The sequence below is a fragment of the Cucumis sativus genome, chromosome 5 (assembly GCF_000004075.3).
Source record: "Cucumis sativus cultivar 9930 chromosome 5, Cucumber_9930_V3, whole genome shotgun sequence".
Lineage (NCBI taxonomy): Eukaryota > Viridiplantae > Streptophyta > Magnoliopsida > Cucurbitales > Cucurbitaceae > Cucumis > Cucumis sativus.
Genome location: NC_026659.2, coordinates 12,111,384 through 12,129,336, shown reverse-complemented (window position 1 = coordinate 12,129,336; position 17,953 = coordinate 12,111,384). Strand labels below are relative to the sequence as shown.

The 17,953-nt window shown below is 30.1% G+C and overlaps 1 protein-coding gene and 1 long non-coding RNA gene across 2 annotated transcripts; both read right to left on the bottom strand.

Annotated features, from left to right (window-relative positions):
• Positions 1-4,579: 4,579 nt before the first annotated feature.
• LOC116404059 lies at positions 4,580-6,884 on the bottom strand. Its single transcript, XR_004216986.1, has 3 exons — positions 6,809-6,884; positions 5,992-6,061; positions 4,580-4,751 (listed from the first exon to the last, which is right to left on the bottom strand). It is a non-coding gene; the product is annotated as an uncharacterized LOC116404059 (long non-coding RNA).
• Positions 6,885-14,341: 7,457 nt separating this feature from the next.
• Positions 14,342-15,234, bottom strand: LOC101207497 (MLP-like protein 328). Its single transcript, XM_004142233.3, has 2 exons — positions 14,942-15,234; positions 14,342-14,794 (listed from the first exon to the last, which is right to left on the bottom strand). The coding sequence occupies exons 1-2, from the start codon at positions 15,132-15,134 to the stop codon at positions 14,529-14,531; spliced, it is 459 nt and encodes a 152-aa protein (XP_004142281.1). The 5' UTR covers positions 15,135-15,234; the 3' UTR covers positions 14,342-14,528.
• Positions 15,235-17,953: the final 2,719 nt, after the last annotated feature.

The following is a 17,953-nucleotide window of genomic DNA, read 5'->3' as shown; positions in this document are numbered from 1 at the left end:
GTACTTTTTTACCGCATCGCTACTCCAATCGCCTAGTTGTCCTTGGTGTTAAACGTGCAACTTCTTCTTTGTCAGCAGCCTCAACACATTACCTAATTCCACACATTGACTTTTAGACTCAAATACTTCTTTTCACATCACCCTAAACCCTAAACCTTCTTTATATAATGCTTCTTTCTACACTTGGTCAAAACAACTTTTCTTAATCGAGTTCTTCTTGAACAGGACTCCCTTTTGGGATCAGGGCCTTACACCTTATTATAGACGAACATTTGACTTTTCAATTACTTTGTATTTTATGGAAAGACCATGCATCAATTTTCAATTTTCAATAGATGAGTAGTCTAATAAAAGGTGTTTGCAATCTAATAGATTGGAGAGAAATGAGTCATAATTTTCTCCCATTTTTTAAATTTGAATTGGTAATTTTTGTATTAGATTTGATTTTATCTAACCGAAAATATTTTATTTATTTTTAAAAAATTATTTTAATTTTTTAAAATATCAAAGTATTTTTTTCGTTAACCGAAAATTAATTTGACTTGATTTAATTGAAAATAAGTCATAAACCAACTTGAAGATTTTATTTGGTTTTTCTTTTTTCAAAAATATGAAAATATCTCATTAACTAAGTTTAAAAAATAGTAAAGATTTAGTTTTTTTCTTAATATCAAAATAATAGATTTATTCATTTAACAAGAGGATCAAAAGATTTCTTTGATTAACCTAAATGATTTGATTTGATGTGAAAAACATCATTTAACTAAAATTCAAACAAGTGGCAAAATGAATGTATTTTTACCCTTTTTACAAACAAAAAACTATCTACTTTTTCATTTTTTTTCTTGTTTGCTATGGTTCTACAACAAATAAATGAAATGAGAATTCATAATCTCAAGATTATCGTGTTGGTGAAGTCTATATTTCATTTGATTATTCATTCCAACAATTTGCTGATTATATTCAAGGTAGCTTTTTCACTCCTACAATTCCTTGTTGTTTCTCATTTGATGGTTTACTAGGATGGTTACAATAATTCTAATCTTATTCGAATGGTTGAAGATAAGAATAGATTGTAACTTATGTTAGTTTTACTTACATCAAAATTCCCCTGTAACAATTTTATGTGTGGTTATTGACATCATGTCTTCTGCAGTTTGGAAAATACAATGTATTTGAATTATGGGTTAACAAGAATTGTGCATTGTGTCTAACAGTCAAATCTAAATTCCAAAACAATTGATTTTTTAGCTTTTGAATCCTCACAATCTGATATTCTCATAAAAAGGCGCATTGTTTAGAAGAAAAAATGTATGAAAAAGCTATTTATTTGTTTGCTCTTCCTAATAGTTTTGAACTTACTACGATTTGGTCAAATCATACTTTATTTGATATTCATTGTAAGGATTTGTCTTGTGGTTGGTATTTACGTGCATAAGGTGGGGCATGGATGGTTCGTAAGTTCACAAATACAACGACCAACAGATATTTTCACCACAACATCTTCTTCCATTTGATGTTGCAAAACAACGAGTCTAAGTATCGTGCAAAACAACGACCAACATATATTTTCACCAAGGTACTTTACCTTGCTCGGTTCAATGAATTACATGGCGAACTCAAGCTAGTCTCTACTGTACTACCTTGTGAGCTTGAGGCGGGGGGATAATTATGTGCATCTAATTTATGACTATATTTTGTTTATTTGTTGTTAAAATTTGTTATTTTGTTAGGTTATTAGTTTGGTAAGATCCTTCGATATTTCTGTGTATATCAAGAAGTAAACAACAAAACTTCATAGGTTGCTTTTCAAGTTTATGACACCTATTCAAACATCTTGTTAGAGATGAAATGGAAAGAAAAAACAACCCAAAAACACATTTAGATCTCGAGAAATAATGACATATTTTTAGCAGTTTTAGCTCCCAAATTTAGAGTAATAACATTTAAAAAACTAAAATGACTGATAAATAAATGTATTTTTATTTTTAACATGAAAATAATGATCCAAGATTCGAAATCCACCTACACGAAAAGACAAACAACAACAACATCCAATATAACATTTTGAATGATGTCTATTTCTCAAGTAGTTTTTTAGAACTTTAATGTATCTTTCGAAGGGATACATCCATCTTGAATATACAGTCTCACAAAGTTTGACTTCTCTAATAATGTGTACAGTGAGATGCATCAAAATGGTAAAAAATGGAGGGAAATATTCCTCTAGCAGACACATAATCACCACAACATCTTCTTCCAACTTTTTCTATTGTTGCACATCAATGACTTTATTACATATCAGATTGAAAAATATACATTGATAACATCATGAGCTTTCTTTTCATGCACAACTAGGGTGGAAGATTATAAAAAATTATCACTGTAGATACCGTATTTTGTCCTGCCTTTTTATTTTTTTCATTAATTTATTTATTATTATTTTTTTAAAATAATTTGAATTTGAATTTAAATTTAAATCTTAATTTTTAAATTTATGTTTTAAAACAAAAACAAAAATAAAAGCATATTTAAAATTAAATTTAAAAGTAAAGATTTTTTTTTCTCCCTATTTTTCTCAACCATCCCTTGTTTTCATGAGTCACAACCCTCCCACATTCTCCCAATCTCTCACGTTCTCCCACTCTTCCACCTTCTTCCCCAATCTCTCACGTTCTCCCTCTTCCACATTTCTCTGTACTCCATTTCACTATCTAAACCTACTTCACTTCTATCTAAAAAAAGGAGACATTTCCCTATAAAAAGAGAATGAGAAGATTCAATGTGGGGGGAGAATTTTTTTTGCTGGAGAATTATTTGGTAGAGAAGAGGGACACGTAAAAGATTTTTTTTTTGGAAGAGGTGAGGAGGATCAACCCAGAACATTTTGCATTTAAGGCAGACCTTGTAAGTTCTTTTTTTTTAATTCATGTTTGATGATACTGGCTTAATTATTTGGCACCCAGTAATTATTTGCCACCCATCTAGGTGCTGTCTTAATTATTCATTTAAATCACTCATTAATTAGCTGGTGTGTTAATCATTGGACACTCATTTCACATCTTTTAATTATTTGCATCATTTGAATTATTTGGCACCCATTTGACTCTTTGATTGCTGCCCTAATTAATTAGTGTTTTGCATCTGATTACACTTATTTATGCACATCTATTTGGCCATTTGACTATTTTGATGGATGAGTTCCGCATCCGTTTAATTATTTGGCACCCATTTGAATGTTGTGAGTTAATTATCTGATTTGGCATTAAATATTTGGTTAATTAATTAGCATACTGCCAATGCTATGTTAATTATTTGGTATGTATTAATTTTCTGCATCCTCGTTAATTATTTGACATCCATTTGGCCATTGGAGTATTTTGATTGCTGAGTTCTGCATGCTAATTAATTTGACACCCATTTTGACTATTTGATCGCTGAGCTGATTAATTAGTTGTTTTGCATCTATTTGGCTACTACCTTAATTAATAAGTGTGTTCTTGATTAATTATTTGGCATCCATTTGGGTGCTATGTTAATTATTTCCACTACTACAAAAATTGGTTTACTTGACGTGAATACATTGTCAAGTAAACGTATACTTGACGTTTTTAGAAGCGTCAAGTAATCGACTATCAAGTATAGTCGCATTACTTGACACTAAAAAAATGTTAAGTATACATTTACTTGACATTGTATTAACGTCAAGTAATCTATCGCATTTGATGCTTATTACGTGTCAAGTAAGGTCATATAAATGACGCATTTTACGTGTCAAATAAAGTCCTATAATTGACGGTTTTTGCACGTCAAGTAAGATTATATACTTGACACTATTTACATGTCAAATAAGATAATATACTTGACACTATCTACCCATCAAGTAAGATAGTATACTTGACACTATTTATCCATCAAGTAAATTTTTATATTTAATTCAAGTGAAATAGTATATTTGACATGTATTTAATGTTAAGTATATCATTTATTAATATATTTAATACACAATTTTTCATTTCTTGCATTAGGTACATTCATTCAATAAAACATATCCATCAACAAAATAAATTATTCAACTAGTAGATTTATAACAAAAAAATGATGAATAATTTAGTATAATTAATAAACCAACAATAATTTCATTAATCTCAACAATGTCATCAACAATTACACAATTTCAATCCAATATAGTTAGCTAAAATTTACTATATGTGGCATGTTCTAAATCAATAATAATAGCTATCTTCATAATATGCCGTTGGATGGTTGATAGAGATGTCCAAGAGGACATAAACAAAATATTTCCCTGTGCATATCTTCATAATACGTCGTTGGATGGTCGGTAAAGATATTAAAGAGAGGATTGTTTTTCAAGTTCTCCCACACAACTGCTCTTGCACCTCTGTAGGTTCAATTAAATTGTCAAAACACAACAAAGTCGAACTTCTATACCCTATTAGTGTTGTATTCAACCCTGTTCTATTCTAGGAATGTAAAAAACTAATAATGACATAACCAACACGCACCTTCTGGGTCATTGTTAACATCATAAAACAATCCACGAAAATAGATGATGATAGAGCAAGGAGTTTCAAGGGGGATTAGGTGGGTTTTCATTTTCTAGGGAGGACAGTATGGAGGAACAATGATGGACCCTCGTTCAAGCAAACATGGTTCCTTTGTCCAAAAGTTTGAACCAAAGTTGCAGGTTGGAGCAAGGAAAGAATTCCACGGTCAATAGCCTTCTCTTCCTACACAATACAACAATCAAGATTCAAGAGAAAGGATCATTGCATTTTTCTCTCAGCCACAACAAGTGATGATAATTCACATACTTGAACACAAATCTAGTCTAAACACTATTAATTTCATGGCTCAAATATTGGATCACCACTAAATCAACAAGTTTAATTAGTTAAATAATATATATAACCATTTATAAAAATTCTTAATGCACTTATTTTATGGATTTGAAAATGAGCACAGACCAAAAAATGAGCACAAATCCTCGTAGTCTTAAGCCAAATTTATCATTAATGCCATTACAAAAACAATTCATATAAGAAACAAAATGATTAGAAAAAATCACGTACCTTCTCTCTTTTATGCATGAGCATTGCTAAGCGTAGACGTAGAAATCCTAACAAAATATGCAACACATAATCTCTAAGAAACCTAGGGCTCACATAACTACACACTAAACTAAGTGAATGAGTTGATGACCATAATGAAACTCCAAGTATCGAGGCAAAGATGAGAAGCAAAAATACTAGATTAACATCGTAATTACATAACGATTAATGACTAAAGCCCGATTCACAATATTCAATCCCTTAAACGAACAACACTCTGCCCTAATCATTCTAAATACCAAAAAACAAACAAAACAAACCAATAAGATTGTACTAACCAAGTAGCTTAACCCTAAACCAATAACTAAATATTTCAAATATGAAACCGATCCACTAAACAAAATAAAAAAATAATATATCCTTAAGAGAAAATTTAAACTCACTCTTGCGGTCAATCATTTTGAAGGAAACCATATCTACTCAAAACTATTAATTCACCTTTTTGCCTTCACTACAAAACAATTCAAAATGTGAAAAACAAAATAACTAGTCGATCAAATAATCAAACAAGCAAAAGAACTCCAATCGACAAAAATTCTAAAGTTCGTGTAGCAAATTGAGAAAATTCGTACAAGATCTAGAAAGGTTGTACAAGATAAATCTGTCTTATGCAACAATTAATGACCAGTCCAACTAATAGCAACCAATAAAATATAAGATGTGAATAGCAACCAATAAAATATAAGAAAATCTAAAAAGCCATGACCCTAATTAACACAACTTTAAATGTCTTTTACTTAGGAGAGAAATATAACCGATTGCTTAATTTGGAACAATTAACATTGTTAAGAAGGGTAGTTAAAAGCACAAAAAAAGAAGAAAAAAAAGAAGGGCTAGTTAAAGATGTAGACATCTATACCTTTAAATCTCCTTTCAAGATCCAATAAGTATTCATCCACTAGCTTGATATTAATCCCTCACGAGTGAACCTAAGTTATGTAACAAAATACATGAAAAATAAATTCATCCTACATATTAAAAATTGTTAGTCACGTTGAATGGAACAAACCAAGATTTTAGAATCAAGCAAACATTTTCCGATAGCAATAGTTAGTACTCTTCCCTTGTACAAAACAAAAAGTTAATCTTCATGGACTAAAAAGAAGGTCCATATTATGTTTATCTTCCATACTTTGAATAATTATAGAAAGTCTGGAGTACTTATCAAACCTACAATCTCCAAAAATCCAACCTCATTTTTCCCTCCAAATATGTTCTTCAATTTCTCGTCGCAAACTATGACTTTATTGTTGCTTGGTTTCTAAAAGAATAAATAATATAGTTTAAAAGAAAAACAAATAAACAAAACAAACTGACACGACTCACGGCTTCTGTGCTTCAAATCACTAATTTGCTAGACATCAAATATCATAACCAAGTTATGTTCTTCAAAAAATTCAAAGTATGGGAATACAAATAATGTTTCCAATTAGTAGTGAAGAAAGAAAATTAGAAAAACTATAGCTTTGCAAAATCGATATATCCTTGCACACAATGTAATCTTAAAAAACATATAGCAAAGTAATCTTGAAAAAAAATACAATTCAATTATAGGAATACATTAACCTTGGTTTCACACACAATAACAATATACTAATCTATATCAATATCTTATACAATCAAGCAAAATGTTGGAGGCTTTGAAATCTTGATAAATAAACTAAAGTTAAACTTACTTAGGGTGAGCTGCAACGAATGGAGCACTTACGACGAGTTTGGTGAGCAAAGGAGTGGCGGCCTCCAACGACGTTCAAATGCTAGCAGATAGCAGTGGCGTTCGGCGACATTCAGATGGTAGCAAGTAGCAGCGACGTTCGAATGCTGGGTTGCGAGAAGAGGAAGAGGGAAATGGGGAGGATAACGGCGACATTTGCATGGTGGGTTGCGATAAGAGGAAGAGGGAAATCGAGAAAGGGTAGCGGCGGCGTTAAGATGGTAGGTTGTGAGAAGAGGAAGAGGGAAATCGGAAGGATAGTGGTTGGGTTGCGTTCTGTGAGAAGAGGAGGCGGCAAATTGGGGGGAAATGTTGTATGGGAGAGAGAAAAGTGGGAGGGAAATGTTGGAGGGAAAAAGTAAAAAATGAGGAAGAAGTAAAAAAGAAATTATGTTTTTTTTAAAAAAAAAAACATAAAAAAATGATTATGTTTTTTTTTTTTTAAAGAACATAAAAACTGAAATTATATTTTTTTTTTTAAAAAAAAACATATGCTCATGTTATTTTCGCTGTCATATGTATAAATTTTGAGTCGTCATAAATGCATATAAAAAATTTAGGGTCTTTCGTCACGTAAATTACGTTGGCATAAATATGTCTAAAAGGTGTGGGATCTTTCGCCACGTAAATTAAGTCGACAAATGTTTAAAATATTTATCCACACATGATACTTGACCATAAATTAAAATAAACGTTGGTAGAAATCCAACTAAAAAAAATTTAAAAGAGGGAAATAAAAAGTATTTTTATATTTTTATACTTGACAAAATAAAAATGTTAACTATACTTGACATGAAAAAGATGTCAAGTAAAAGTTGCATTATACTTGACACTAAAAGACCGTCAAGTAAATTATGCATTATACTTGACGTGGAAAAAAACGTCAAGTAAAAGCTAACGTAAAATAATTCAAAATTTCATGAAATTTTGCTGTATTCAAACTAAAAAAACGTCAAGTAAAAGCTAACAAAACGTCAAGTAAATTATGCATTATATTTTGTTCGCATCAAGTAAAAGTTCGTTATATTTGACGTTTTGTTCATGTCAAGTAAAAGTTCGTTATACTTGACATTTTGTTCTCGTCAAGTAAAAGTTCGTTATACTTGATGCGAATAAAACGTCAAGTAAAATCTCTCTTATACTTGACGCGAAAAAAACGTCAAGTAAAAACTAATGTAAAATAGTTTGAAAACTTTCGTGAAAGTTTCCCCTTTTTTAAACTATACTTGACGCTTTTCTTTTGAAATGATCATTACTTGACGTTTTTTTAATAAAAATGTCAAGTATGTAAAAGTACATAGTGTCAAGTAAAGTAGATTTTGTAGTAGTGTTCATTTGGTTAATTAATTAAATGATGTGTTAATTATTTGATTGATGTCTTAATTATTTAACACTTATTTGACACCCATTTGGCATACTGATTTAATTATTTGCTATCTTTTTTATTATCTAAACACCCATTTTACATTCTGTGTTAATTGTGTGTATCTATTTGGTATCTTGCTTTAATAATTATCCATTTGGCATATATGTTAATTATGCATTTGAAAATAACTATTCATTTGACATACTCTTTTAATTATGCATGGTTAATTAATTAGAACAATGTATTTGACAGTTTTAATTTTTTGACATCCTCCATTGTGAGCTAATTATTTGCATATCGTTAATTATTTTGGCACTCATTTGGTCTCTTATGTCAATTACTCATTCAAATTATTTGTATTCTGTATTAATTAATTAATCACTAAAACTATTTGACATCCATTGGCTACTGTGATTATTTATTGGCATATTGCATTAAACCTACTTTGACACTCTGCCGTTAATTATTATTTCACCCATTTGACATCCTCAAGTAATTATTTATTACTCTGGTCTAGCATAATTAATTATTTTGCATATTTCTGAATTAATTAATTATTTTGCATATTTCTGAATTAATTAATTAATTTGCCTATTTCTGCATTAATTAATTATTTTTCACCTTTATGTATTAATTAATCATTTTGCATCGTTTTGAATTAATTAATTATTTTGCATCCTTTTGAATTAATTAATTATTTTACATGTTTTGAATTAATTAATTATTTTGCATCATTCTTCATTAATTAATTATCTCATGTGCTGTATTAATTAATTATCTTGTACATTTTGCGTATTGCTTACATTATCCTGTATTTGTTTTATGCATTTATTTTATCTCAACATATTACCCTTTAAGTATTTTTCAAATTTCATAATGTTTTATCATTGTTATTATTCATTTTTCAATTTAAATATAAAAATGTAAATTGGAGAAAAAGTATTGTTTTTTATGGATTTTATAATTTAAAATCCATGAATACATGAAATTTTTCCGTTTGAAATTTAATTAATAGATTGTTTTTAAATAAACACATTTCATATTTTAAATGAGACTGAGTAGTGTTTTCATTCTAGATACATGAAATTTCTCATTAAACACCTATGATAGAGATTAAAATATCAAGTTTTGGTATCTTAATATTCTTAAGGTGAATAAAAATATTTTAAAACAAAAATAAACTTAATTTTTCTAATGGCTCCTATGCCACCCATAATCATCAATTCATGCTTAGGTTTTACTTTCTTCGATATGAATTGATAAACATGGGACATTTAAACAAAACCTAAATAAAAACTTTGTTTTGTGAACCTCTATAATTTAATTTAAAAGATAAAATTGGGTAACCATTTTTTGGGTGTTGTAGGGTGCTAACACCTTCCCTACACACAACTGACTCCCGAACTTAAATCCCTGAATGTACGCAGACCATTTTTTTTTCTTTTTTTGGGTGACCAATCACACCCTAATATGGTTGGTGGCGACTCCAAAACTATTTATTAAAATCAAATAAACGGGGAGGTCGGCCGCTCCTCGTAGCGATCACGTCGCGACAATCACTACGAACCAAGAACTATATTTAAAACTCCTTTCATCGTGCTGGTTGATTCCATCAATTGGCAATGCTAAACGAATATTCCTAGGTTCATAACCAAAGTCTGGCCACTTTAAATCTATTAATTTTCAAGTTGAAGAGTCTGCAAGATGTCGTAAATTTTCATCTACTATTCGCTCATTTAGCATGCCAAATCTAATTTTTAGCACAGTCAACACTTTGAAACAATTCTTTTGAAACGTGGAATTAGTGGAAAGTATCATACAACTTTTTTCATGGAATTTGTTTCTTCCATTCGCTTGCATTATTAGCATACTTCCATCTTGATTCACCACATTTAGGACACATTTAGTTGTATTAGTGTATTCTTTTCTACACAAACAACAACCATTAGGTTATGCATATGCATGAATCTTTTCTTAATTTATTCCTAGAGCACCTAAAGTTTTATTTGCTTCATACATTAATATTGGGATCTCATTGGCAGTAGGAAAAATTTTCTTTAAATTTTTTAGTAGTTTTAAGAAGCTAATGTCACTCCATCCATACCTAACTTTTAAATTATACAACTTGACTAATGTGGACAATTTGATGAATTTTTTGCATCGTTCATATTATGGTTTTTCAGCACCATTAAGCAATTTTTCAAATTCATTTGGATCTTTTGAATATTCCTCACGAGCAACTTCAATCATTTCATTTATATTTCCAACATCGTTCTCTTCGTATATATAGGTGTCAAACTTAGAAGATTTTTCATATAAGGATGAGTTAGGTAGTTGTTCACCATGCCAAAACCAAATTTTATAATTAACTTTCATCAATTCCATTGACATATAAGTGATCTCTAATAGTAGTATGACTTTATTTTTCACAATTCACACATTTCAAACAAGGGCAACAAATAGAGGCATTATTTGTATTAGAAAATCCAAAATTGATTTAGTTTTCTACACCCAATTCATAATATTTGGATAACCTTCTCTTGTGCATCCATGAATTATCCACAAGTGTAAATGCTAAGAGAAGTTATTGAGTAATTATTATCGTTTTCAGGTTTAATATGAAAGAATACCGGGACACATAAAAATAGTAATAAAAAGTGATAAAAAGTATCCCAGAGTAATGTTATAAGTACATATTTTAGGAATTATTAAACCGTGTGAAACTACAAATTAAGATGTTTGAGTAATAAAGGTCTCCCAATTGAAGTACACAAGAAGAAGAAAATACAAATATAAAAGGGGGAAAATATGTCCTAAATGCAATGATAATCAAGTAGCCCAATCTCAATTTTGGTTGAAGAAAACTTTGATTTGATTTGAATGGTTAAGTCTAAATAGTAAACAACTATAAATCAATAAAAAGAAGTTTGAAACTATATGATCCTTAAAAGAGCCAAACGTATGTGTTTTCAAACTAGTAGTCTTCCTTGAAAAGGCAGTTAGGTTGGTGGTGACAAAAGTTTTGGTTAGGCATCAAGTTATCTTCGCGGTAAAAATGATCTAGAGCATGATTGAGCTAGTCTTCTAATAGGTGAACGACTTCTTCTACAAACTACTCAAGATCTTGGAGGACCATGAGCACGTCGAGGTGGTGTGTTGAGAAAAAAAACACAATCTTAAACTACTAATGTTAAAATTATATTGAAAAGTTAAATCAGACATACATACAAGTACCATGACTAAAATGAAACAAGTCTTAAACTACACATCGACAAATACAACGTGGAAAAATTAAATGAAATAGTACTTTAACCTTTTAAATTAAACATTTTTATTAAAATTGTAGTAAAACTCACAACGCCAAAAAAATCTTTGGAAACAATCCCTATGATGATCATTTAAGGTCCGTTTGATAACGTTCTCGTTTTTTGTTTCCTATTTACTGTTTCCACTTTTTAAGAAATTGATGTGTTTGGTAACGTTCCCTGTGTCTCGTTCTGAAAAAAGTAGAAACGTTTTTCATTTTATACGAAATTACTATGAAAAAAAAGTAGTTTCTTCTGTTCCGTTTCTCAATTACTTTTATTTGTTCCTTTTTCTTTTTAATTATTTCTATTTGTTTCATTTTTTTTCTCAATTATTTTTATTGGTTTTCTTTTTCTTTTTCTCAATTATTTTTATTGGTTTCCTTTTTCCTTTTTCTCCATTACTTTTATTGGTTTTCTTTTTCTTTTCTAATTATTTTTATTGGTTTTTTTTTCTTTTTTTTCTCAATTATTTTTATCTGTTTTCTTTTCATTTTTCTCAATTATTTTTATTGGTTTCCTTTTCCTTTTTCTCAATTATTTGTTTCCTTTTATTTCCATCTTCTTCCCCAAATAATCACTCTTGGCGTGGTTTCCTTTTTCTTCCTTTTACCTTCATCGTCTTCCTTTTCCTTTTCCTCTTATTGTCTTCTCCATCTTCCTCCTCGCTTCTCATCGTCTTCCTCTACACGGTGTTTTCCTCTTCGTCGGATCTGAATTTTCGCTGTGGGGTTCTGCCAGATTTGTGTTTTCGCAGTGGATTTCAATCCTCATCTTCATCGTGGGTTTTGTCTTCCTCCTCGCTGGCTTTTTCCTTCAGATCTCAATCTCCATCTTAATTTTCATAAGATTACTAGTAGACCTTCCTATCTGGATTTGATAAAGTGAGTGGTGTAATGTTTAATTGAATTAGATGTGAATAAAATAAAATAAAAAATCTCTAAGAAAATAAGAAAATAAGAAACAGTTATCAAACACATTTTCTGTTTCTGTTTCTATTTTTCAAGAAACAAGAAGTAGAAACCGTTATCAAACACATTCATGTTTCTTGTTCTAACAAATGAAGAAACAAGGAACATGGAACATGAAACAGGAAACGAAAACGTTACCAAACGGGCCCTTAAGATTTAGAAATTAATGATCAACACTAATGGGAGAGAATATATATGTATGTTGTTTATGATGGTAGATTGGAAGACTTTGAAATATGACATGGAAATGTTCTTAAAGGCAAAGAAAAAGAGAAGATAGGGCAACTGCAACCAACTGGCAACACTGCCTCATGTTTATTATTTTGTTTATGCCATCATGATTTATGAATTCAAATTTATAACGTTGCAGTTAAATCATGTCACCATTCATAACTTCAATAATAAATAAATAGAAATATAGACAAACAATATTTCAAGAACACAACTCTTGCTTGATCACTCCATAGAACAATAAATAATACATTGAATTCAACCAATCAAATGTTAAAATATCAACCTAAAAACAACTTTCAAAATTACATATTTTTAACAAAAAGTGGATAAATTAAAAGATCTAGCGAGGATTGAGATTACTAATTGAGGCATCATTAGATAAAGATTGGAGGGCGGTATATGCTTTCAGAATGATCACTAGCCTTCTCGTTTCATTTCCAACTATTGATTTGTCTTTGACTGTGTGATGGGTTCATCAATGTTACTATGCATGAAGAATGTTGGTTCCGATGGTACAGGAAGAGTGAGGGACATGCTACTAAGTACTGTTGAATCTACGACGTTTTTAATTTTTCCATGATATGAAGACCCAACCCCAAAGTGGGACAATCTCGAAACAATCAAGACCTACCCAATCAAATATCAGAGATATCTCATACAACTTATGAATAGAATGGTCGAAAACAGGGGAGAAAATGAAAGCTTCAGATTCAACATTCACAGAGAAATCTCACGACGCACTCCATAGAATAGTACATGAGATTTTTCCAAGTTTCTTGGTCACTCTTATGTCATTACTCAGACAAACAATAGTTGTAGGAAACAAAAAGTAGAACTTCCAATGCTCATCTTTAACACCAAATTATAAGATCTTCGTTGGGCTATCTAGTTTGTCTGTTAGTTTGGATGAAGCTCAAAATTAATTTAGATAAAAATTATACATGTTTAACATAGAATGCCAAAAACTACAGAACTTTTTATTAACCATACTCACAAACAAGCTGGCTGAGTGAAAAACCCAAAGTTTCCCAATGGAAGGGACTCCCAAGATGCGTTTTCGGATTTAATGACTATTTTTTCTCTCCCTCCCCCCAATGTTATATGGATTTAAAACCTATTAAATTGAAGCCATCAAATCAACTTCTTAATTCACATTCATGTACACTTTTAAACTTTCCCTCTCTCAAAAGAAAGAAGATGATTTTTTCACCCACTTGAAAGTGAAGAAAACTATATGTAAGAACTACAGCAGAAGATAGCATAATTAGAACCTTACTACATATCAAAAGATAGCATAGTACATATTAATTAAAACAGAATTATAGTTGAGTTTAACTTCAATTCATTCATTTTACATGAGGATAACAATTATTATTTTAACAAAATCCTCATAATCGTATAGAATCAACTGTAACACAACATATTCATATCATAATGCAACGGACTTGAGACATATGTAGAACCTTATTTCTTTAGGTGAGCTTCAATGTTCTTAGCAAGACTATTCATAGCCTCATGGCACTATTGCGGGTAAGGAGGACCATCATGTAAGACTTGAAAATGAAAACTATGTAAGAGTTCAGCAAGTGACAAAGAAAATAGCCAAGAAAAACCATACATTATATCAGAAGATAGCATAGTCCATATTATTTAAAACAAAATTATGTTTGAGTTTCTTTCATTTTACACGAGGATAACCATTATTTAGTATTACAAAAATCCTCCCAATCTTATAGAATCAACCCTAACACAACATACTTATTCATATCGTATTATTATTGCGGACGTTAGAAAACACGTTGAACCTTATTTTTTAAGGTGAGATTCAATGTCCTTAGCAAGGCTATTCATAGCCTCATGATACTTGTCAGGGTAAGGAGGACCATCATGAAGTTTCTCATATTCCAAGGTAAATATTATGGCGCTACGATTGGGTCCTTTAGAAACAACTTGATACGTTCCAGTGAAGGTTTTGTAATGCTTAAACACATCTCCTTCCAATCCAACTACTCTTACCACAAGTTTTTTGTCATCAAATTCAACTCGCTCTTTGATAACTTCAGCCCTATTATCTTAAAATTCATATAAACACAAAGAAAAGGAAACCATTAATTGTTTAGAGGCGGAGTAAGTCCTTCATTAAAAAAACAAATAATAATAAAACAAAGTGGAAAAGAAAAATATATCATTGTAGAGGTCACAAGATTATATATACGTACCAATAGTGTAATTCCAAACCTTGACGGAACCATGACCATGTTTGCTCCAATCCCCATCATGAATTTGAATTTTTTGTATTAAGTTTGGAGAAATATTTGGAATGCTATTAATTTCTTCTTTAAAGAGTTTGTAAAATCTATGGGGAGGTGTGTTTATTTCTACTTCACTCACAAGCTTCCCAGCCAGAGCCATGATCACAAAATTGGTTTACACAACACTCCCACAAACAACAAATTCTCAATAATATGCTCCCATTTTAAAACAACTTGAGCTATATTATTTTATTACATATTTTTTCTTGTTCTTAGAATTTTTTGTCGTAGTTGTTCTAATGTGCTGGCCAGCAGGTAGAGTACAGGGTTGGTTTTATCACTTCCAAGTAAAAAGAAAAAAAAAGAAAAGAAAAGAAAAAGAGGTAGATGCTTCATGTAGATAAAAATTATGTTATTTTATTGTTCCTTATGTTTTGCTTTCAGTTGCTTTCTTATTTTGTAGGTGTAGTTTCGAAAAGGAATATTATTCTAGCAGAGAACCATTAAAAAATATGGCAAAATATGTATTCTTTCAACTATAGACGATGATATAGACAGACAATGGTAATAGACATCTACCATCAATCCTAAGTAACTTTGATAACAATGTTTGTCAACAACTTGGATAAAATGAACCTTTTTAAAATAAATTGATATATTTTTCTGAATTTGAAAATAAATCTTTTCTAAAATTTATTTTCTTTACATAATTATAAAAAGGAAAAAAAAAAAAAGTGTCATATACTGTATAGGTATTTTTAATACGGAAATTTTAAAAAATAGTAAATTTTACAAAATATTTACAATCGATATCAAATTTTATTACAGATAATCATTGATATCTTATAGTGATAGAAGAAAATGTCATTGATAGAATCTAAAATTTTGCTATAACTTGTAAATATTTTTATTTATTTTGTTATTTTTAAAAATGCCCCTTATTAAAAAATATAACAAAATACAAAAATATTTATCCAGTATAAAATAATTTTGAAAAGGAAAAAGCCCACACCGTGAAATAACAAAAACATATCAAGATTAATCAGCAACACACGTGCGAAAAACGATATTGTATCCTGTCTAAACGATCTTGAACCTAATCTAAACGATATTGTATCCTTGTACCTCGTCTAAACAATCATGTACTATTGTACTCAGTTTAAACAATATTGTACCTCGTCTAAACGGTCTTATACCAAATCTAAACAATTTTGTATTAAATCTAAACAATCTTGGTACACGATATTCCTTTCGGTCTAGTCAAAAACAATTTTATACCATGTACCTAGTATAAATGATCTTTTATCATTGTATCGATCTAAACGATTTTGTACTAAATTTAAACGATCTTGGAACAATACTTGATAAAGGAAAAAAGAAAGAAGGACAATACCATATAATGAAAAAAAATAAAGAATTAATCCTTATACCTTTTGTAAAACCACAGTTTTATCACATCCAAGTAAAAAAAAGTTAATTCTGGATAAAATTGCAAAGTAGCGAAAATGAAGATGAAGAATATTTATAATATTTGTTAGTTGGCATATTATAATTTTAGAAGACCAGACGGTTGCTATGTTCTCTTCTGCAAAGTTTTAACATTCTAAGACTTCACAGCAAATATTTTCCTTATTATGGAATCATGCCATTACCTTATTTTTATTTGAAATCTTTTACAGTTTGGGACAACTGATATTTTGTTATTTTCTTTAATGGATCAATTTTTTTAGTGCAAATTATAAAACTCTTTCAGGGTTGCCAAATTTGTTTATTGAAAATGAATTTGTTTATTTGGCAAACTACAGTACGTTCTTCATGCAAGGCATCCTTGCGTTTTTAATGTTATTGCTCATTGCTCACCTTGTTTTGTAGTATGTTCTTCATTAGTTGCTTGCCACCAAGAAGAGATTCTTGGTCTTAGGGGGCCTCATACTTTAGCACGAGGAGAAAAGATTCTCTATCTTAGGGAGAGTCTAAGATCTTTCAGCAAAGAGAACTTGATCATAAAGAAAATATCTTGGTGGGAGGGAGTCTCACATTCACGAAGTGGAAACTGAGGTGAAGATACTAATATTGGTACATTAATTAGGAGAGCCTAAGTTATCTTGAGAGGGAGTCTGCCATCTAGGGGACACTTAGCTGTTCATTTAGGCTATACGCGAGTTACTATAATGCTTATTACATATAAATACTTCGTTGTAATTGGTATAATTAACTTTTAATATTAACGAATTATTTTTTATGGACACACAAACCTTCAAAAGTAAGTAGGTGATATATTAGCGAACGGTTATCAACTTTCATATCACTTTCCTTTTATTTTTTCTTCTTGGTTTTTTATTTGTCTCAGTTATTGTCTAAACTATATGTAAAATATCTATGATTGTATGTCACAACAGGTCACCTTGACAGTAGGTGCATCAATTATGAATGGTATCAAAGTGTTGGAGGTGTTGACGAGCCCACTCTAAATTTACTCTAAATCTCACAAACTTTTAAGAGAAGAAACTTGTTCTCTTAGAAAACTCAATAACACACAAGAGAATAATATTGTTCTCTTGAAACTCACTTACTTTCTAAAACTCAATTTGCTTATATTGATTTGATTCTTTTATCTTGCATACAAATGAAGGAAATGATCTCTATATATAGTACTCAAGAGACACTTCCTAAAGGACACAAAATAAATGAAGTACATGTATACATACCATTCATGTACTTGAATAATTACATGTATCTAGAAATGCATATTTATCTTGAAACTAGAAATGTATCTATTAATGTATTATCCATAATGTATCTAGCTTATTAATTTCTAGCATGCCCCCTTAAGCTAGACTTTCCAAACTCCGAGCTTCTCTTTCATTTTCAAGAATCAATCTGTCTTTAATGCTTTTGTGAATACGTCTACAACTTGATCTTGACTCTTGCAATACTTGATATAAACTTCTTCATCTTTGATCAATTCTCTGATGAAAT